The 23,711-nt window shown below is 38.6% G+C and overlaps 1 protein-coding gene across 10 annotated transcripts in view; it reads left to right on the top strand.

Annotated features, from left to right (window-relative positions):
- The window catches only part of PTPRM (protein tyrosine phosphatase receptor type M), a 492,832-nt gene that overhangs the window by 412,171 nt on the left and 56,950 nt on the right, over positions 1-23,711 (top strand). For all 10 annotated transcript variants that reach the window (XM_076329941.1, XM_076329942.1, XM_076329946.1 and 7 more), the window contains one exon: positions 18,954-19,041. In XM_076329941.1, the coding sequence (XP_076186056.1) occupies positions 18,954-19,041 (88 nt within the window). The remainder of the gene's footprint in view (positions 1-18,953; positions 19,042-23,711) is intronic.

The raw sequence follows: 23,711 nt of genomic DNA on the forward strand, positions 1-23,711 counted from the left end.
ATGTAAGGTTAAAATGCATCTACCAGCTGAGCTCGGTTATTACCCGTCTAGCTTTAAGGTGCTTGCCTGCACAATAATAACTGCTCTTAATATATAACAGAAAAGAAGCTCTTAAGTCTACAAGAGAGAGGTCTGAGTCTTTAAGAGACAGGCTATCTCCACCATTGCACCACACACCAAAGGGAGATAAAAGAGGTAAGGACCTTCCTTGATGCACAGGCTGGGGCTGTTCTGAAGCAGACATAGCTGTGGCTGCCTTCTGCTAACAAAGGTAGCCTTCAGTAAAGGGGGTATAAGCTCTTTTTAGCAAAATTGTAGATTTTTGTCTCTGTCCTACCCAAACAGCAACAGGATTCCCTTCTGAATAGAATGCCTCCTAGTGCTTGCTCTGGGATGGTGGAAGCTTCCATGCAGTGCAGTATTGGTTCCTGAAGTAAGCATAAAGTTTTAGTGTGTGATTAGTCTGGGAGAAGGCAACAGGAATACTTTGCCTTTGATGCTTAAGTACTTGGCTGTATCACAGAGCTTAGAGTTTTGATGTGAGAAAATATTACCATTCAGGTTGTTTACAATAAATGCCTACACGTGAGCAATCTCCGTGCTTTTCCTTAACAAGAATGATGGCAAAGCAACAAAATTCCAATATGACATAACAAATGTTAAAAAGGTAGGTCAGATCTTGTATCCTCTACTCAGGAAAGAACAGTAAGAGCAGCCACCTCCAACCCCACATGAATAGTTAGGAAAGAAATTAGGTGACTTAAATAGGTGGGAAAAGTTTGTAGTGCAAAGCTCTTTTTAGATTTTCGTGTCCTTCCAAGTTCCTCTGAATCTAAGCATGACTGTCAAGTTGAGACATGTGCTTTTTAATCTTGAGAGAGACTGCATACAACAGTTCTTCAGTCTTTTGTGACACCAGTATTGCCCTTCCAAGTGCTGTCAACCATTATTCATTGCCAGAATGCTTTATTGTATTGTTTGCTTGAAGAGTATTTCAGAACATTGTCCTCTGCATTAGGCTGTGATATCAGCTGAGCTCTTGTTCACTTAGCCTTGATTCTTATCTGTGCCTGTTTCTGTTTGTCATTGGTGTCTCTGGTCAAGTTGGACAAATAACTACAGTAAAACTCTGCATTTTCAGTTTGTAGTTTTGCTCATTTGCTCACTCATACTTCAACTCCAGCTTTTATGCTCTGTGTAACACTGCTGTACGCAGCTTCTGTAGGGTTGGCATAATAAACTATGTAAAGATTCTATGAGTAAGGAAATCCTTAAAGTGGCACAGAGCCACGTTATCGGCTCCAGTACCAAGTCTCTACCTTGTTTCCAGGATAGTGAAGTATCACTCATTCCGGGCTGCTGTAATACCCCCTTAGGATATTCTGAGCTGTGCCAGAGATCAGTATTACTTCTGCAATGCTAACAACAATTATTCATTATTCCTTATAATATAGGGAATCGGGGGCACCCAACAAAGCTATTAAGCGGCAGGTTTAAAGTGAACAAAAGGAAATATTTTTCACACAGCACATAATTACATCATGGACCTCATTGCCTCCAAGATGGTGTGAAGCCAAAATTATAAATGGGTTCAAAAATGGGCTAGACAAATTCATTATTAAACACAATGGCTGTGTGCAGTCTCTGGCTGAGGAAGAGATTGCTCAGGAAAGCCATTGATTGCTAGAAGCTAAGAGGGTATGCTGGGGAAAGAGTCACTATTTGCTCTGTTCTTCATACTTTTTTGTAAACATCTGCTACTAGTACTGTTGTAGAAAAAATAATGGGTTGTATGGACCTCTGGTTTGACGCAGTATGGCTGTTAACACACATGAAGAAGAAAATAAATCATTGCTTCTGTATATACAAAGCAAACAATGTGATGTGAAATGGTAATTTTTATTTTTTTTAACATACTGGTAGTCAATTTTATAGAACTAACATCAGTTTATAAAGAACACAAAGAGCTCTTTAAGTTAGCTAGCATCCTCGGTGTTTTCTAGTTCTTTTACTTTAGTAGCTGTTCTCCTGGTCCACTGTCTTGCTGTTGGACTGTGAAATGCAGGATGATGATGCTGTAAAGGGAAAGAGAAAAAAAGAAATTCAGTTGTAAAATGTTTTTATTTAAAATCCATGTAGCTGCTGTGCTAAAGCCTCATCCTTGAGCCTTTATTTTAGGCAGTGCTTTATTCTGCCAAGAACTTTGTTTACATTAATTAGGACCTTTCGAGAGAGTAGTGTTACTTACAGTACATAGAGGTAGTGGAATTAAACGCCTAGTGTGGGCAGTAAACCACTTCTTGCCTTTTGGAGAGCAAAAGGGGGACAGTTATATGAATTTTGAAATTAAACAGGTTGAGCTTCCAAACCACACCAAAGCATTTGCTTTGGTTTTGCACTGGGGAAAACATTTCAAATCTAAGCAAATTCGGTGTCTTGCTGCTTTCCTAGTAGTTTTATACACATTTCAGTTTTACCACTGACTTTTTAATTGTCTCTTCTTTTACAACATCACCAGCTTGAATTTTACGTTTTGATGGTTACATTGTGAATCAAGTCTATAGAACCGACAGTAGCTAGGATATACAAAAATGTTTGAATCCAAGGAAAATCACATAAATTGCTCATGCTTTTTATATGTTTAATTGTAGATCTGGTTAGAGATTGACATATTTTCCCTCCATTTGTCAGTTCTTTGCACAGCATTTGTGTTTATTTTACTGATATTTACTAAGCACATGTATATCTGGCACACAAGGGAAGTTAAAAAAGGCCATGCTAGCTGCAGCATTTAGGGCTTCTATAAAGTTTAATTGTTTTGTGGATTGCTTTTTATTTCTTGTTACTGAGACTATGTGTTTGTTATTTTTTGGTGACATTTTTTCAAAACACTATGATTCTGCCATCAATCGATTTTTAAACATTGCTGAGGTAGAAGGACAGACTAGTTGGAAAGCAAATGTCTTTCCTGTTGACATAACTAGGAGTATGTTTTCTTTTAGCTCAAGCATGCTACAGTGGAATTGCCTTAAATATATTATAAGGGATCAGGTTGGATCTTTTTAAAATAGTCCTGTTCCAAGGGCCAAGAAACGAGTGAAACTACTGATCTTTTGTCTAGCTACACACTGACGCAGAGGTCTGCTTGTGCTTACTCAATATTTACACTCATTCCCCAGAAGTGCTCCCTCTGATACCAGGAACCTTCCCCACAGATAAAGGTTTACCTTTCACTACATCCCCTCCCAGATGTGGGGACCCCACTACTCACCTGCTGACTGCCACAGGAGGGTAAGGTGGAAACATTTATAGTCCCATAGCTATTGCAGGAGGATTTCAAAGCATGGAGATAGCGTGGAACAGTGATTCTGCCTTCAGTGGAGGTGATGCTGAACAATATGTAAGATATGCTACAATTTTTGAGTTTCCCTACTTGGTCCAGCCCAGACCTACTCTGCGTCTCTCACCCAGGTTCTGCCATTGCCACCTCCTTCTCCTGAGCGCAGCAGAAAGGACAGTGGGAGAGCATCCTCCTCCCTAACGCTGGGAAAAGTGAGGAGCAGGAGGTGGACTACATGCCTGCTTCACTCCTTTCAGCTAGCAGCACTCTTTTTTTTCCCCAGAAAAACAGTGGAGAAGATGTGCTGACTGGGGCGGCCAGGGTGTGGAAACAACTGTGGGAAGGAGTTATACTAGGGTAGTGATTCTGTATCTCTGGGATTGAGGGAAGAAAAGGTCACCTGTTCATGTGTCCTATTTCCCCAGTTTTGCAAAATAGCAAGTGCCAGAATCCCTGGAAACCTGACTGACTAATCTAGAAGTTTAATAGTAACATGATCTTTTTGGTGTCATGAAAGATTTGAATGGTGCTACGCATATGACTGTTTTAGCATGGAGGAACAGTGTGTTGGAGTGCTCAAGCTTAGTAGTGCAATAATATAAAAAAGCAAAAAAGGTTGCTTTCCTCTCTATTTCCATGGAGAAAAAGGAAAAAAAGTGTTATAGAAAGTACTATTTTTAATGCCACTAATAGACACCACATTTTAAAAAGCTGAAAATGCATGTGCATAAAGCAATGAAGTACTCCATTCACCATACAGTTCTACCCACGCCTGGAAATTTTCAGCATCTTCTAATGAAAAACTGAAAAGTTATCTTGGTTTATGCCTAAAATTCAAGTTTGATCTGGTATCAGATCAAGTATTTGTATTTTAACTGAAATGGCAATTTTAGATGCCAGCTATTATGACTACAGTGAAGTTACCGAGAATGATAACTTCCAAATTCAGCTACCTAATACAAAAAAAGCAAACCATACTTTTGGGGGGTATTGTCTCAGATATATTTTTAAATATATTCTTATGTAACCAAGATTCAGCTTACAGAGGTTGACTTAGGGCTAGGTAGGGAGCCAGAGTGGGACGTGGGACCACCATGTTACATTAGCAGATTTGCACTAAATCCAGGCAGCTTACAGCTACTAAAAGGTTTCTCCTGGAACCTTAAATGTTGTTAGCAGTGGGATGCTGTAAGTGTGGGGGAAAACCAGAGTTTAAGGTTCACTGAGCCTGAATCAGTTTTACTGTCTTTTAGTATCTTACTGTCTTTTACCGACTTGACTATTTTTACCATCCCAGTGTCCCAGGAGCCTATTTTGTTTTGGAAGACAAATCTCTTGTTGTAACTTATGTTAGGTAATTCCAGGATATTTCTAGTCTCGATGCAATTTGGGCTGAAACCCAATTTTAAAGAATACTATGTCCCACGTCCAGCAAATCGCTAGTATCGGGAAGGTGTCCTAATCAGTGAGCTGTCAGGTAAAATTTCAGTACCACAATCTGCATTCAAATGACTCCTGTATCCAGCATTAAAAGAAATTGAAACATTTCTTTCTCTTCAGCTGAGGGAGCTGGTGTTGTTTAGTCTAGAGAAGAGGAGGCTCAGGAGAGACCTTATCGCTCTCTACAACTCCCTGAAAGGAGGTTGTAGCGAGGTGGGTGTCGGTCTCTTCTCCCAAGTAACTAGCAATAGGACAAGACGAAATGGCCTCAAGTTGCGCCAGGGGAGGTTTAGATGGGATATTAGGAAAAATTTCTTCACCGAAAGGGTCATCGAGCGTTGGACCAGGCTGCCCAGGGAAGTGGTGGAGTCCCCATCCCTGGAGGTATTTAAAAGACATGTAGATGTGGCACTTAGGGACATGGTTTAGTGGTGGACTTGGCAGTGTTAGGTTAACAGTTGACTTGATGATCTTAAAGATCTTTTCCAACCTAAATGATTCTATGAGTGCTAAGGGTGCACTTTGCCGCATCATCCAGGTCGTCAATGAAGATGTTAAACAGGATTCAACCCAGTATCGACCTCCCTAACACTCCAGCTGTATGCTCCCTAGTATATGTCCTCCCTAGTACTCCAGCTGGGAGTCTAGCCCCTACTGAGCTGGCTTCTTTGAATCTCATAGCAGTAAGTTTTCCCCTGTTGTTTAAATGGGTGTTTGTCTCAAAGTTGGAACTTCTACCAAATGTCAGGACTGGAACGCTTCAGTGCCAAGTCACTCTTGTCCATTCAGCTCACTCTTCATCATTTTATCTGGTTCCCTTGGCAGAATTTGGCGCATAGAGTCTAATAATACTTTTAATAAGAAATCTGATAAATATGGACTTTATTGGATTATTTTAAACAACTAGTAATTGGCTTAATGAGAGACAGATGCCTGGAATCTTTGTATTGTCTTGTAAGGGAAATATTTATATAGAGACTCAAATGTTAAAAAGTTTTGTTTTATGGAGGGATGCAGAGAATAAAGGCATCTGCTGCTATTCAACAGAGCTTTTATAATGTTGGCTTGCCTCAATTAATCTAGCTTGAGTGCAGTGTTCTAATGAAAGGAAATGTAGAATAAAAATGTAGAGCTGCAATGTATATAAATCTTGAAATGTCCACGGAGAGCTGATAAATTGCTGTATTTTGCTCAGTTTATGCAAAAGAGAAAATGAAGAAGCAGATTGCAAAAAACAAAATTATACATCAAGTCGTTAAACCTCAATCTTCATTACTGAAGAATTGTTTTGATACTCAGCAAGATCAGAATCTGCACAAAAGAGTAGCTAGGTGACATGTTCACAAGGGTCCTGCACATCAGGAAAAAATCCACAGAATAATGTCATGGGTGTATCTAAGTGCAGAACTATGATTACTCCTGTTCTGTTCTTAAAGCTGTGAATGTAAACAATATTTTGCGCTATTTTTTTCTGTGACTAACCCCTTGTTTGTTTGTTAAGTTTATTTCATAATCCATTTGTGTTACATGGACTTTGTAACTTTTCAGTTAGCTCCCTTACTCCATAAAAAACTCACCTTCATGTCCTCACCATATTGTCCTTTAGAAAAAAGACTGTCCTGTCAAACGATGGTGCTCTTCTTCCCTTTTTTTGACAGTCTGTTTTCTGTGAATATTACATTTGGTTCATTACATTGCTAAAGTGTACTGTTACTTGTACATAGCAAGTGTAAAACACTACCAAACTAAAGTAGAAGAGACATCCTTGTTGCACATCTGCCCAGTAAGTAACTGATGGCACTCAAATTGCCATCTCCATCCTTAATGCTGGAGATTGATTTTTTTCTGTTAATTAGTCCAATACCTGTTTCACTTGCAGAGTATATTCTCTGAATGTATGCTGTGTGAGTGATAAATAAGAAGGAAGAGACATATGCACTGGGACATTCAGAGATCTCCATTGTATTGCACAAGGTCAATACAAGTTTAGAAGACTTCTCAAAGCTCTTTGAAAGTTTATTTCTCAGGCATCAGGAATATACTAGCTCGTTACATGGAAATAGAGTTGGACGATCCAAATGTCCATTGATAAATTCCTGTGGATACATGCCGTAGCGAAACTGTCACTTGTCTATGGTATGTTTGTACTTGTCTGCTGACAAAATACTAGTACCACATATCTGATGTTAGCTTAATGATGCAGAAGTGGTCCTCAAGTGACAGTGTTTAGGGACAGCAAACCCTTTTGCCCCTCCCTCATTGTTAACCCAGAGTACTTCCACTTCACTTTATCCATTAGCTGAGTCTGGGTCATCTGAGTAGCCTGTGATCCCATGTATTATATATTTGAATAAACTGTCTGGTTTTAAGCCTGGTTGATAAATTGCTGCAGGGATACCTGTCTTGGAATTAGAAAGTGCTGTATATATACATTTCAAACATCAAAGTAGGACAATTCAGGTTGGTGAGCTGCTGCTATTCATTAGTGCACCTAACCAGACGCTCTTTGTTCTAACAAGTAGTCTTGGGGCTGTATTGAAGCGCTGCTGTCTGTCAGTATACAGTGAGCATGCTAAAAATGGTTAGGTTAACAAGTGACAGCAACACTTGTCATCATTGTCAATCCCATTACTACCGCTACTATTTTAATGCTGATTATATGCTCTTAAATACTCTGTATTATTCTTTCAGTAGTTTCTCAGAGAGGTGTGGAATTGTCTAGGACCAACACCGGTTTTTTTCAAAGTTTTTACCCGCCCACTCCTTTCCAGTAAGTGTGTAGTTGTCCAAAGGGAAGGTGATTGGCAGGAAGCAATTATAGAGTGAGAGACTGCAGAGGGATGTCTGAGAAAAGAAAACATAACGTTGAAAGCTGGAGCGAGGAGTTTTGAACAGTGAAGTAGCAGGAGCTCCCATCGCTGTGGAAGCACTCAGCGGCTCTACTGTGACCCATTACTGCTCTCCCCCGAGCAGAACAGTGTAGCAAACGATAGGCGCAGGGACTGGATACCAGCCAGGAAAAGTGGGAAGTAGATACGTAGCTTTAGATAGAAGGAGATCTTTTTCTTTAGAACAAGGAAAATGCTGGGCTGAAAGTCAAGCCTAGAGGAATGAATGATTGTCTTTATATATGCTAGCAAATAGTGTATTTGCAAACAAGCAAAGCAGACATCGAGGCACCAAAGTTTCCTGTGAAGATCAAAAAATGTAATGAACCAGCACAATGAAGTGCTATCCTTTTTTTGAAAAGGCAATGTGAGTAGACCCTTATCTATTTTAGCCTACCCTACTACTCTTACTTCCCTTGAAAAGTACTATCTTATCCACTGGGAAAAACAACAATGTGCAAAATATTAGTGTTCCATCTGCGCACACCAGCATACTCTGGCTTTCATCGTGTAGTTTAATATGATGTCAGTGTCGCCCTGTAGCAGAATTAAAATCTTATTATGTGAGCTTTGTTTCTTTCTTATCTTCTATCCAAACTATATTAACTAGAGCGGCCTAGATACACTCATGAAAACCCTTGAGGCTCACTTAGTGAGCAAAATCTGAGGGGTGTTTTATCACTTCTGAAAGGTTAGATCAGCTGTGTGTACAATTACAACTTGGATGAAGATAGGAGGGCTTTTGTTCACTTTTCAAATTCAACATTTGTTTGCTTTTGTTTCATTTCTCCACATGCTGTTTTCTGTTGCTTCAGGGAATTTTATTACGTTCAAGGTTTTTCCAAATTATGTGGTTCTAAATCAGAAACAGCTTGTCTTTACAGGGGATTTGAAGATGTTATCAGGTTTTCTATGCTTGGGTCAGCTGATAATTTAGAGTCAGGCAGTTCATGTGAATTCTGAGCTCAGCGCGCTGTCTCTATTACAATGATATATTCGGATAAAGTCAGGCAAAAATATTACTGGATTAGCTAGAAATGTGTCTGAAGTCACCTTTCTTATCAGCGTATGTGTCCACCAGTTCAATGTTGATCACCTTTCCTTAGAAATAATCTTCAGCAAGCAGATGACAGAAGTGTGCAGGTATTAAATAAATAGTACCTCTTCAAATAATATAGTTGCTCAAAGAGTAGTGTCCCGGCCTACAGTGTCAATCAAGTCTTGGAAAGTAAGTATTTTGCCATGGAAAGTAAGTGTTTCCCACTTACTTCAGAAAGAGTTTCTTGGAATCCTTAAGCCTTGTTTTGTGCATTACATAGCATATGTAGGCAATGAGTGGAGTAGCTCTCATCAATCACTACATAAAACATGAGTGAACAGAAAATTATGACTACAACACAATGCTTTCTACTTCAGTTAAATGCACACTATTATTTTTCTTCTGATGACTAAAAAAAGGTTTTGTGTCTTTTCTTCTTCTCGCCTTTCTCTCTCTCTTTCTCTGTATTTTTCATTTTCATGTCTTTTTTCTTTTTTCCTTTTTTCTTTTTTTTTCTTTCTTGTTATATTTTAAACCAATTGCAAACTCTTCTCTTTACTATAGGAAGAAAAAAATCTGTAGTTCTTGCCTACTTTTTTCATAGCACATTGTATCTTTATGCTCTGCTTTAATAATATCTCATTAGCTCTTTGAAACCATTCCCTGGGGCAAGCTTTTATTATTTGTAAAGTAAATAAAATATCATAGTGCTAATCTTTAGGAGGAAAAATGGGCTAGACTCAGAAGAAATATTTAAATCCTCTATTAGTTTTTTGAATTAAAATTTAAAGTGCCTAAAAGGATCCCACATAATATTTTCAAACCTCTAAGGTACCTAGAAACACTTTGTAGAATCCACCTGCCTGCTAACATTCTGAGTTCAACACAGAAAATACAGGAGTGATGTACTTCTGAGTTCTAAGTAGTATTGTGGAAGCAATGTTTTGCTTGGCAGAAAGGCACTTGAAAAAGAGTTTCTTGATTAAAAGTTGGAAACAAAAAACAAGAAGAGACAAACCCACAGTTTTCCAAATTCTAGTAGAGTAGCAATGTATAGCAAGGCATACAGACATCCTTATGTAAATGTAAGTAACTCCAAACAGAGGGAAAGGAAAGGAAAAGCAGAGTTGCAGCCAAGGAGGAAAGAGGAGTTGGAGGAAACCACTGCTAGATAAAACAGGATGTCATTTTCTTTCTTCTGCAAAGCTTACTCAACAGGAATTTTCAAGGAGTCTTAGCAAATAGCGCAGATCTGTGATGCAAAAAAATCAAAGCCTGTGGCACCATTAACAGCAATATTGCAACTTGCTCAGTCTGGAAGTTCTAGGGGTCTGTCATTGTGGCCACTTGTAAAACAACTGCAACAAAAGAGCACCAGAAGTTACCACTGTGACATTGGAAAAAGGAGTGATTACACTGATAATTTGGCAGCCAATAGCTACTTTGGATACCTTATCCTCTAATACAGGAAAGTGAGGTAAGTTTTCAAAGATGGGGGCAAAAGAGGCATATCATCATCATCATCATCATCAATAACAAGAAGAAGAAGAAGAAGAAGAAGAAGAAGAAGAAGAGTGTTGTTAACTTCCCTGAATTAAGTCATAGTTAGATGGTTGTAAAGGTACCTTGGATACCTGCATTAGCTCGGAGTTGATGTCTCTGCCTTAGAATCATAGAATCATTAAGGTTGGAAAAGAACTCTAAGATCATCGAGTCCAACTGTCAACCCAACACCACCATGCCCACTAAACCATGTCCCTAAGTGCCTCATCTACGCGTCTTTTAAATACCTCCAGGGATGGGGACTCAACCACTTCCCTGGGCAGCCTGGTCCAATGTTTAACCACTCTTTCAGTCAAGAAATTTTTCCTCATGTCCAATCTAAACCTCCCCTGGTGCAACTTGAGGCCATTTCCTCTTGTCCTATCGCTTGTTACTTGGGAGAAGAGACCGACACCCACCTCGCTACAACCTCCTTTCAGGTAGCTGTAGAGAGCTGTAGATCTCTCCTGAGCCTCCTCTTCTCCAGGGAACAACCCCAGTTCCCTCAGCCGCTCCTCAGAAGACTTGTTCTCCAGACCCCTCACCAGCCTCGTTGCCCTTCTCTGGACACACTCCAGCACCTCAACGTCCTTCTTGTAGTGAGGGGCCCAAAACTGAACACAGTATTCAAGGTGCGGCCTCACCAGTGCCAAGTACAGGGGCACGATCACTTCCCTGCTCCTGCTGGCCACACTAGTTCTGATACAGGCCAGGATGCCATTGGCCTTCTTGGCCACCTGGGCACACTGCCGGCTCATGTTCAGCCGGCTGTCAACCAGCACCCCCAGGTCCTTTTCCGCCAGGCAGCTTTCCAGCCACTCTTCCCCAAGCCTGTAGCGCTGCATGGGGTTGTTGTGGCCAAAGTGCAGGACCCGGCACTTGGCCTTGTTGCATCTCATACAGTTGGCCTCAGCCCATCAATCCAGCCTGTCCAGGTCCCTCTGCAGAGCCTTCCTACCCTCGAGCAGATCGACACTCCCGCCCAACTTGGTGTCGTCTGCAAACTTTCTGAGGGTGCACTCGATCCCCTCGTCCAGATCATTGATAAAGATATTGAACAAGACCGGCCCCAAAACTGAGCCCTGGAGAACACCGCTCATGACCGACCGCCAACTGGATGTAACTCCATTCACCACAACTCTCTGGGCCCGGCCGTCCAGCCAGTTTTTTACCCAGCGAAGAGTCCACCTGTCTAAGCTGTGAGCCGCCAGCTTCTCTAGGAGAATGCTGTGGGAGACGGTGTCAAAGGCCTTACTGAAGTCCAGGTAGACCTCACCCACAGCCTTTCCCTCATCCACTAGGCGGGTCACCTGGTCATAGAAGGAGATCAAGCCTTCACCCAGTATCTTAAGATACCTCTCCTTTTTGGCCTCATTCAAACATGTCATAGTGATCAGGCTGAATATTTTCCTTCTATCCAAGTCATTTTATGTTGATGTAATGTAATATGTCATACATGTCACCCTTCAGAAGATGGTATAAAAAAGTTAACTTAGAATTTATCTTAAAACCCTTTTCCACACATTCAGTGCACTGTATGTAAGCTTGAGTCCTGCCCTTTTTGTGTAAATACCCATGTCTTGGTAAGTTGGAATTCTCATTGAGAAATAAATAACTCTGCACCATCTTTTACTCGTGTAGTGTGCAATTAACAGGTGTAATTACATCTTTGGAACAACGTAGGGAGGAAGCAAAGAGATAGCAGAGTTAATGAATAATGAAGCAGATAATTTTGTTCACAAAAGGATGGATAGTGCCTATGTGGTGATCAATGTCTTTCTGTATTTCCCTAGAAGAGGTTTCCTATCAAAGAACAGAAGTAGTTAGTATTCAGTGTAGCCTGTGTTTATTCACTTTATGTTTACAGACATTACAGTCATGAGTGTTGCTCAAGTTCATTGGCTTATTGAAAATGTACAAGGTATGATAGTTGTGAACAAAACTTTTAATTACATATTGTGTTTAAAAAAAAGTGCAGGAGGATATAGGGAGATATAAAAATTCCACATGCTCTACATGAAAACTATTCATTAAATCCTCCAAAAGCAGGAAATCTATTTTCATGAGAGGAAATAAGCACTGCTTGAGACCAACTTGAATTTTTTTTACACACAAGTTAAATATAATATATCCTGCACATTAGTTACAGTGCAAGTGTGTGCATATTGTACCCAGAGGGTCCTTTCTATAAAAAAAGGATCATAAAATCCCATCAACATACTATATTTTTCTGCTGGAGATAAATCAGGAAGATTAATGAGGTTAAGTTATTGCTGTCTAGTATGCCAGGGAATAAGTTTCTAAATTAGAATTTTAATTGTATGTTCTATTGCAGTCCTCTTACTAATTCACATTTTACCATATTTCTAAAATCTTTCCTTATATGGAAGTCTTAAAGAATTTTAAAGCAATGAAAGTAATGGAGTTTTTAAAACTTAAGTAGGTAAAATGGAAATGGCTCCGAAAGCCTATAGAAACTAGGTTATCTATCAAATTTTTAGACCACTCTGCAGAATGTATAAAGATTTCTATTCCTGCTGTTGAATCTTACAAGTGAACTTCAGGTTGGCAGTGTTAGATACACAGATAAGAAATTACATCAACAGATCTCATAAATAGGTTGGTTTAAAAATATGTGGAAAGTAATTCTTTGTTATTCTAGAAGTACTCCATGACACTCTCCTTTGCAGTATTGTCATGGTTTAAGACCAAATGATAATTGGTCACTGGAGACTAAATGTACTCAGCTTCCAAAATACTTCAATCACAGATATATGCAATTTTACAAATTGCACAACTTCCCTGTTCCGCAGGAGGGGGGACACGGTCCAGGAGAGAAGTCAGGTGGTTCTGCATGGTGGTTCCAGCCATGCCATGTGTTCTCCTACAGTGTCTCTCAGGGGGCCTCCTCTCTTGTCCTCTGGGTCCTCTCCCCAAGCAACCCAGGACACTGTCAGATATAGGACTGGGTAGAAAAGAATACCTAATTCTTGATTATCTTGTTCAAATGCACTTGGCACCTAAAAACTAGCTTTTACCATGGCTGGCACTCAGGATCTGCTATTCCTGAAGGTGTGCAACACCTTCACAACTTTCACAGTGACTGACAAGTCACTTTCGCTTAAGCTTCTTCTCTATTCTTATAACTGAGCTACTCTCTCATCCTATAGTGTTAACAAAATTTCATGTGCATTTGCTAACGCTATTGTCAACTAGAGCTAACTCATGCTAACTGCTACAAGTATCTTTAATGTCATTAAAGATACCACACCAAAGCAGTTCAATCATTTTATATCACTTCAATCAAGCTATAGCTTGACTAGACTGGCCAGCTGTCCAGGGAGTACCAAAGTCTGTGACTTTAAAAATACACATGTATTAGAAAATACACTAATTGAAAGCATCTTGCCGCTGAAAAATGAGCACACCAATACAATCACATTATTTGAAAACTGGACATAATTCTCAGTGATTGAAGCTGACAGAGAAGAAAAAGCTTATGGTGAATATATTCTCTAGTGGTACGCTGTCATTCACAAATACTTTCAGTGACCGAAGCAATGATTGAAGTATGAAGAGCTGCTTGCATACAGTGGGTTGCCATCAGTGAAATCATTTACCACTGCTCACAAACACTTGGCGTGATCTATTACTTGCAGGTGATGCATTTTTAATGATAAAATCTTTCCTCAAAGTGACTAGAAGATTGAAAATGTTGTTTCATAGCTTGGACCTCTCTGCAGATTTCTTTAACGTAACTATCAATGACCCTTCTTAATTCCTTACCAATCTAAATACTCAGTTATCAACAAATTGAATGTGATTATTTCAATTTTCTGTTTTTAAAAAACAGTTAATGTTGTTAAGTAACAAGAACATCCTCACATGCCAGATATTTTGCAGATTCTGAATACTGAAAAAACAATGAACTGATAGATTTACTGTACTCGTAAATCTTGCACTGTTCATTAAATGAGCCTGAAGGTCCTTGTCCTCCAAACATTTATCGGCTTGATTAAAATAAAATGTGTATTTAGTAAGGTTTGTAAATACAAAGAAGAGTCTAATGCGACACTAGGATCTTAACTCAGAGTTTAATGGATGCATTTTTTTCCATCTGTAATCTCCACATATAAAGTGGACACAGCAGTAGTAAAGGGTGATATATTTAGGTAAAACTAGCGATGTATCTCCACTACCAAATTCAGGGCATTTTAGGCATGTAATTTAGCTGCAACTCAAAGGACCTGTGGTAGAAATGTGAGTTTCTTCTATAGCTAATTGAGTTTAGACAAGGACCTCCATTAGGACCGTTAGTTGTCTGGTCTGGCCTAAAGCAGACAGTGTGCGTAACTCTCTGCATGTAGCTTAAAAACCAGTCCAGAGGCATTTATAACTGAAGAGGTCAAATTACTCATATTGCTAAAGTACATCTTAATCTGGTTATCTAGAAATAGCAGTGGAAAAATGGATGTTATCAGTGGAGAAACTTAGGGTCAATCGGGAAAATCAGACATCATAGAGAGTCATACATTTAAAAACAAATCCACAGATCAAACTTAAGATTGTTACACAGTGAAATATGCATTTCTTTGTACCCGTGAATAATATTCTTGCTTATTAAGTAGGCAGAGCAAGATTTATGATGTCCTTAACTTCTCATTTCTTTGCTTGTAAGAGCTTGCATTTTGTAAATGACATTGTAGGAGACTACGCTGTTGTCACCTAGCAACTATGAAGTATTTTTTGAAAAAGTTGCTGCTTGGATTTGGATTAATAATAAAAATAGTAATTCCACTCAATACTTCACATTTGTAGATCTTAAAGTACTTACAAAGATGCATTATTTTTACTATCCTTAATTGGAAGCATGAAAATCTAGGATGTAAAGTGTGTTGCCAAAAATGACAAACAGAGCTACAAATTGTGTCCAGAAGATCTCGGGCTATTCTCCACATTCCAGCCTCTTCAAACTGTACTTTTATATAGGTCCCTTCCAATATTTTCTGGTCTTATTAATTTTAAATGAGGAAAGGGAATAATTTAAAAAATCTGTATTTGCAATTATTATCTCCCCCTCTCATTTGAGATATTGCAGTTATTTTCTAGTCTGAGGGTCACAGTGAATTAGCCCTTGGCAAATATTTAATTTTTAATGGAAACCACTGCAGCATTGAGTTAAAGCAAGCAAAAGCTTCACATTCATCGTAAGATGATCCTGCTGCTGCAGCGCTGACCAGTTCCCATGTTGCATATACAGCAGTTCTGTATAATTCAGTTTCTTTCAGAAACTGTTTTATCCTGGTTATTGAAATATTTTCTAATAACAGAATGACAGTTGACGATGCATACTGAAATGTCTGCTGAAACAACAGTTGGCTTGAAAAGTGTTTCATTTTTCAAGTAGATCATGGAGGCTGGGTAGCCAAGGTTTTGCGTGATTTGAGTTAAAGAAATACTTATTTTAAATTATTTGAGAAATGTCCTACACTCATTTTCAGTCCTCCATTGCCCTTGCCAGACATTTGGTGGAATGAAGCTGTTTGGGGGCATATTTCTTCCTAATAGTCCACATTTCTAAGAAACTTCTAAGGATGAATTAGAATGAATAGCCGCTAAGATAATGTGTGGGCTGCTGTGCAGCAGTCTCCCTGGAGAGTGATATGTCAGGAAAGACATTAAAAAATTTTCTGTAATGAAACGTGTATTTCTCACAAGTAAGGAAAGATCTTGACAGATCATCTGTTATGAGGTATCTGCTCTGTTCTTTACTTGTGGGACAAATGGGATTTCTCCTTATAATTCTTTGTGGATTATCGTTCTGTTGCGGTTTGTGTAATGGCAGCACATGGGGAATTTAGGAAATGACACTCCAGCTGTCTTTTACAATAACTTTCTTTTTATGCTTTTGCACTGTAATACCTCTTCCTTCAAATTATCTTTTCTGTACACTTCTCCCTGAAATACCTGTGTGTATCCCAAAATGAATTAAAAAGAAAAACGGATCTACATAAATTATGTCTATTTTCCCTATGTGATAGGTTTTATTTCATTCACTAATTTATTGATAAAAACCCGAAGAAAATTATATATCTGGAGTTCTTTTTCTATAATACATTTTTAATGGAGAAAATGAAGTCAATATGCAGTAGCTGGAAACATAAATCTGTCTCCTGGTTTTCGTTATTGTGTGAGGTTTGATATATATGTATTCTAAAGAATAGAATTATCTATGTTGCAGATATGTTATTAGGAGATATTTTCTCCTTAAGGCTCATTAAGCTTATCATTGTTTTCAGAAGTTTCAAACAGGTGGGAGAAATTGAACCTGTACATTAGCAGATGAGAAGCAGACGAGCTGTCCAAACCAGTACATTGCCTATTGTATATCTTCCCTGAATTCAATACCGTGCAAATCTTTCCCAGTTGTCTCCAGAGATTTGCTTTAATCGATTGGTTTAAAGCAATTTTGTAAAAGTTCAATAGTGGGACAGGGAGAAGCAAGAAGTCCCTAGGAGTATATTTGGGTCCTCCATATTTCAAGGTGTAGGCTTGGAAGCTGTGTCGGCAGGACTCTTTCTCTGTAACAGCACATGTAATGCTTAGTGAATTAAACCCAAAACCGCTTGCTGGGTAATGGCTTATGGATCAATTCTATGAACTAGTCTCTAGCAGAAGGACTGTAAGAAAACTAGAATTCTCTGTAGTCTGTCTAGCTGCCTGAAACTAAAAATCCTGAGGAAGAGACCAAGTCAAGTTTTAGATCGGATGAATGATTAGTTTGTTCTGCCTTTGGAGCTTTGTTGCTGAACATTTCCATCTCTGTTTTGCCTTTAACTATGTTTAATTGTTCATCATCCAGTGTTGTCTGAGAGTAAGTGTGAACTTTGCAAGAAATTCAGACATAGGTCCTTGCCCATGGAGAGCAATTCCTTATGCAGTTCAGTCTGGCTTATTACAAAAGTATTTTCCATCCAGCCTGAGTTGAGAGTGCTCTGGAGTGGGAGGGCTTGCTTGCTTTAGATGCCGTTGGCAGATATATAATCAGGTAATGATTGGCGCCTTTTTGGCAAACAGCCACAAAGCTGTAAATCACCTTAAGATTTACAGGGTTCCACTTCTCTATCCTGACAGCAATCCGCATTTCTCAGAGCTGTACCCAATGATGGTACGCCATGATTAAGGAGAAACTGATTTATATTAGTGGGTTTTAATCATTTCAATTTGCAAACCTTTAAAAATTTCCTAAGGAAGTGTGGAGAGATGAAGGACAAACAAATTGAATCCTTTTGACAAGGCTTCTGTTTCTTAAGTTATTATTTACAAACTTTTTAGAAATAATCCATGTATTCCCAAGAGTTTCCATATCATAAGTTGGAAACCAGCACTCTAGTGAACTCATTAAAAGAAAACTCATTTTAGACACTGAATGCCCCTGTGTTCCATGACTTCAGCAAGAGATCAAGGGTTTATTTTGACTTTTATGCTGTTTGCTAATGGAAATCACTGGGATTTGAACAACAATGCATTTCAAGTACGAGGGCAAAGGACACTAATGGTTGTCCATTTAATGGGCATTATCTATTGTAAACGACTCCGAATGTGTTGAGGTCTTGCGAGAGATACAAACTTCCCGAGGTTCTCCCTGTTTAGTTTGGGACTTAGCCATTTTTGGCTTGTTACCAGAAAAGCAAATCATGTACCTTCATGTCCCTCTTGAATCAAAAGATTTAATCTACTGATCATTCTAGTAAAAAGATCAAAACATGAGTTAAGACCAGTCATTGTCCTGATAAAATTCCACTGGTTTGTTTGGCAACTAAATATTTTTAACATAAGATTAATACTCCAATACAAAATGATAAAATGCATCTACATTATATGACTTACAGATACAGTGCGTAAATTAAGAAATTGTGCAAATGCTCTTTTAGACCACAGAATGCACAGGGCAGATAGGACATAACAACTTGCTTGCTGCCCTTTTGGCAGCTTGTGTGTTGTATTAATGTAAAAATATATTTTTAGCACCTTCAACTTTCTTATTTACATTAAATTTATTAACTACAGCACAGAGGTTGGGTGAATATTAGATTATGTCTTTCACAAAATCACATTATTTTTATTCTCTGACAAAATAATGATCTCGGTGGTATCATAAATTCTGTTTAAAAAAAAAGATGCATGCTAGTTGAATCCAGATTTTTTTAAATGCCTATATATGTTTAGACCCATGAGGTCATCTGCCAAGAAGTAACTGAAACTTGTGGATATGTCAAAAATAAAACGTGTTAGTACAGTGTGTAATTCTGCACTCAAATGCTGGAGCAACTCCAGCATTGATGATGAAGCTCCTTCAGCTTCATGTGTGTGTATGAGAACTATGCAGAGAATCTGGGTAGCACAAATGAAGGACTCTTAGTGTTGCAAGCATGCAACTTTGGAAAGGTTTAGTAGCACTTGACGTGCAAATAATTCTTCTTGCTGTTACACAGATAATCTCATGTCAAATCTTAGATAACATCTGGAGCTATGCATAAATACCATTTAAAGAGGAGACTCATATTTTTGCTCAATAAAAGAATCAGTTAAATGACACTTTAACAACAATACCCGCAAGTACTGTTTGCCTTTCTCCTTGGTTTATCTGTAAGGTAACTGTTGCTGCATGCTTTTCTTAATGTCACTTTCTTTCCTTTTTTAGAGTTTCTTTGAAGGACAGTCCGCACCGTGGGATTCAGCTAAGAAAGATGAGAACAGAATGAAAAATAGATATGGGAATATCATTGCATGTAAGTGTTGACAACATAATTGTGCACTGTGTTAACTTCCCTTCAGAACTGGAGAATGACCACCAGCCTCGTGCTCACATCAGGCTTATATTCCTCTTCTGTCATTAAGAAGATAAAAGTGAGGGAAGATGTTACTTTTTTTTTTTTGAGAAAACTGTCAGATTTAATGCATTTTCTCAACTAGTCTTCTGTATACCTTCCATCCTGTCATCAACGTTTGGCTAATGGAGAATGACACCTTTAACCAATAGTCAGTCCTAACAGCTCCCAAACTACTCCTGGCAGCTTAGTGAAAGAATACCCATGATCACATCGGTACCTTGATATTGGGTTCTGGATATTGTAGGAGTGGACAATACTGCTGCTTAAGTATTCCTTAATAACAATGACAGCTATCCTGACTTACCCTCTTAAAGCTAAACAGACTCTAAGAAAAAAACAGAATCTGTATGTTTTACTTAAAAATGCCAAGCTTGATAAATATTAGATATACTAATAATCAAATAACTTGAGGAGATGATAGCATGCTTTGGTGAATGACCCCTAAATCTGGCATTATGAGATTACAAAACGATGCTGCACATGAACATGGCAGGGCACAAAATATATCAAGTTTGGTAAAATTACATTATTATTTACACACTGGTGGTGTTGCACTTAAAGGGTAAGTTCCCAGTGTGTATGTAGAGATGATCCCTTCCCTGATTGTTCCTTCAAAATCTAAGTTTAAGGTATGAATCATACGTGTTTCTACCAGCCAGCCAGATAACCATGAAGCAGGTATAAGCAGAGAAATAAGCAGCACACAGCATGTCAGTTTTGTAAGCATGAAAATGAGTGATGGCCTTTAAGGAGGGATCATTTAATGATACTGCTGGAGTTTAGAAATCATGTCTAACCCTAGGTACGTGGGACAGCATAGAAGAAAAAACAGTGCTGATTGAACATTTGGAGGATCCATGGAAGGAGTATGTAGTGCATATTTACACTGCCTAACTTCAGCACCTAGTCTAGGTGCTTGTCCAGGCACAGATCTACCTAGGTTTCCTCATCAGTGAACCACGTGGACTTGACAGAGGACAGCTCTTCTAGAGAAATGGTTCAGAAATAGGGCCCATTTGAATGCTTCTGAATCACCACCTCAGGAGGTCCTCTCTGCAGTGCTTGCAGAATGAGTCTAGAGAGACCAACTCCTAACTTAGTGACCTACAGTAGGTGGTATGAATAGGCCCTTACATCACTGTGGCCCAGCTGGGCTGAGACAGTCTACAAAGAGAAAACAGCCCTGTAACTTGCTGCAGAAGGAGGAGGAGAACCCACAGGAAATGCTTGTGGAGGCAGAGGCAAGTTAAGCAAGAGATGCTATCTGCCACATCATCTTGAATGGACGTGATAGTATTGCTGTGTATTTTGGATGTATACTGTGCTACTTACTGAAAAAGGAAATGAAATCTTCTAGGGAAATGTGAATATCATGATGGGCTGGAGCATATGCAAAAGAAGATAAGTTAGCTAGATGTGGTTTTGCTTGTTTCCCTCCAAGCAATCTTTAATATGTAACAAACTTGTTATTTTGTGAGGATGTAGCAATACATTAGATGACTATTGTCATTTAAGTAAAAATACCGAAGGCATAAATAAGAATACCAAAAAGTTTTATGTTTATCCTTCCTTTGTGAAATTTTATTTCCAGTCCAAGCCTATGACAATAGATCTTCTCTTTTAGTCAGGTTTAGTGTTGTCAGTCCCCTCTTTAATGTCATGTTAGGTGTCGCGTTACACTTTGACACCCTTTGGTTGGAGAAAACAGACTACTAGTGCTGTATGTCTGAGGTAATGAAGTGATGAGTAGCCAAGGGAAAACAAGTAAAAGATATTAGATACACAAATCAATGGCAATTACAAGTGATACTGAAGGCTTTCTGAGAGGGCAAATATAACTCAGATCATTTAGATCTCAATTTACTTTTAATGTCCTCAGTATTTAGCAAAGGGAAAGAGTAGGATGGAGTTGTTATCAATAACACTTCCCATGTATGTGGCTGTGAAAACTCAGATAACACAAGTTAAAATTAAAAGCCATTAGAGTTAAAGGCAGTATCTTAAAAGAGAGGCTGAAACTGCCCACAGTTTGTCGTCTGTATGCAAATGGGGTAGTTAACTGTTTAATTATTTTATGTGTTCTTCTGCTAGATAAATGATCGCTTGTCTCAGAGTCTGAGAGTACAATTTTAGTGGTCCACTTTTGAAAATTTGTCCCAGATAGTTGTATAAAGTATTTGCTTTAGCTGAAAAGCATTTTACTAAATTGCCCTTTTATGCTATGTTTAAAGACTTAAAAATACGATGGTTCAGATGCTACTGACTATGGGTGCATGATTATAATGAAATGTATATTTTTTTCTGTAAAGCATTTAATGTAATTTTTTTCCATCCATTTATCCTTTGTTTAAATTTTCCCCAAGATACTACTGTTACATTATTGCTTGTAGTCATTATTGTTCTCTGAGAGAACTAAAACAATAGCACCAAGCGGCCAGCATTGCAGGAGCTTGTCAAAATGGCAATATGCTTTATACCCAAGTGATGTGCATTTAATTGGCTACAAGCGTGCCCTACCCACTGTATGAAAGTGGCTACAGCTTGTGAGCCACTGTACCAACAAGCTGAATCATGATCACAGTCCACTCACCCACAGAAAACATGTTCCTTCTTTACTGAACACAAAAAGCTTTGTGTTTTCTCATTAGGAACTAAAACCGGCATGAATCTGCTAAATGAATCTTTTTTTACCTAAGAAAAATTCTGTTTCTGCCATAGTTGTGTAGGATTATGCATGGATTTTGGTAAAATCTATTGGTTTTTCCTCAGGAGAGATCTTGAGGTAATTTCGGAATGGGAGGGGTTCTGTATTTATTTTTACCTAACTCAGTATTGACTAAATGAGAAGAGAATATTGATCACAGCTTTTAAAAGCAGCTAAAGATTTTAGGTGAGACATTTATAAAAGGCTTGATTTGCAAAGAATCAGCAAGGCACGTCCCAAGAAAGGGCCATTGGCTACGCATGCTAATCAACCAGCTACTCAAGGGGCTTGTTAGAGATCACAGTCTGCAGGCTGGCTTATACATGTTGTAGGTTATGTGAGGGAAGCGAGAATAAAATGCTTATATTCATTATCTATTACCATTTTCTACAAAGACAAATGGATTCTAACATAACTCATTTTGAAAGCTTAAGTGATCAGTGCAAAGTTAAATTTGATCTCCTAATAGAGGGGTATCAAAATAACAATGAGCTGGAAAAGGGAGTATTTAAAAGCTACAAAATTTGTCAAGAGCAGCTGAAGTATAAAGGAAAAAAATACCCTAAAAATCTAGACAGTTAACCTAGAGGCTATTTAAGAATTAACATACATGTTGGAAGAATATATGGCTTGTGTACCTCTTAGGTTTAAATCTACTTGACATAAGCACAGGCATAGACACAGTAATGTTTCCTTTTGTTGACTAAAGAATTTTTTTCAAATTAAGAAGTGTTGCCATGCAGCAAGGAGTTAACTAGAGTTTTCAAAGCAATAAAAAAAGGGAGTCACTCCAGCTGCACTGCAAATGAATGGGTATTGAACAGTCCATTACCTCCAGAATTCCCAGAAACTTATCTGAGAATGCAGTACTACAAAGGATGCACATGAGAAGAAAAAAGGGCAGAAAGATGATATGAAGATATAGGTATGAAGTAACTTATTTAGTTTTGCCCAATCCTAAGCAAGAATTATTGCAAAGAAAGAATGGAGTAAAGAAAGAGAATAACAAAGTAACAGGAAAGGTAAAGAAAAGATACCACTGCATACTAATCAATTGTATAAATCAGTCTTAAAAAAATAACAGGAAGTTATAGTTTTAAGATGTTCCTTAGTGGGAAATTTAAGCTTGTTTTGCCCAATATGGAACTCATTGGTCTGCAAGTCATCAAAGATGGGATTCGGTTGCCTAAACATAGACATGTAGTGCCATTTCAGGTGACCTAGGACATCTGTGCAGGACAAACAAATGTGACATAGTACACATGAGAGACTTGTGTTATTCCATAGTGGCAGCTGAAGGCTAGGCAGTACATCCTGGGGTATATGAAGCGGTATGAGATGCTTGTGCTTAGACAACTGAATCCTGCCCTAAGTAATTCAAGAAATGTAGAAGTGGAGACCTTTACTAGCCTGAGTTGTCCTGGTGAGAATGCTTTTAAGGCAATGATGCAGTAAATCATGAAAATGTGGATGAAGACGTACCGTGAGTCCAGGCAAGCTTGACTTCTGGAGTCTGCTGACTTCAGCAGAAGTTGGATCAGGTCCCAAAACTGTAAAGCAGCAGCCATGTCTGGAGCTTAGAAAGTTCCTAATGTAGTATCTTTCTTAAGTAAGATGGATTTTTAGAATTAAGGGCCTGTGAGCCAAACCTCTGCTCTGAAGAAACTGATAGATGGCTTAATTAAGCAGAGAATAGCACAGCACTTGGATAAGCATAGCTTGGTAGGGTCAGACCAGCATGGGTTATGTAATGGAGAGTCGCATCTCTATAAATTTTTAGTCTTGGAGAAGTGAATAAAGAGGCTGACCTGATGAACATAATTGATTTGAATATTCCAACAGGTTTGGAAAAACTCATTCTTGA

This window comes from Aptenodytes patagonicus, chromosome 2 (genome assembly GCF_965638725.1).
Source record: "Aptenodytes patagonicus chromosome 2, bAptPat1.pri.cur, whole genome shotgun sequence".
In the NCBI taxonomy this organism is placed as follows: Eukaryota; Metazoa; Chordata; class Aves; order Sphenisciformes; family Spheniscidae; genus Aptenodytes; species Aptenodytes patagonicus.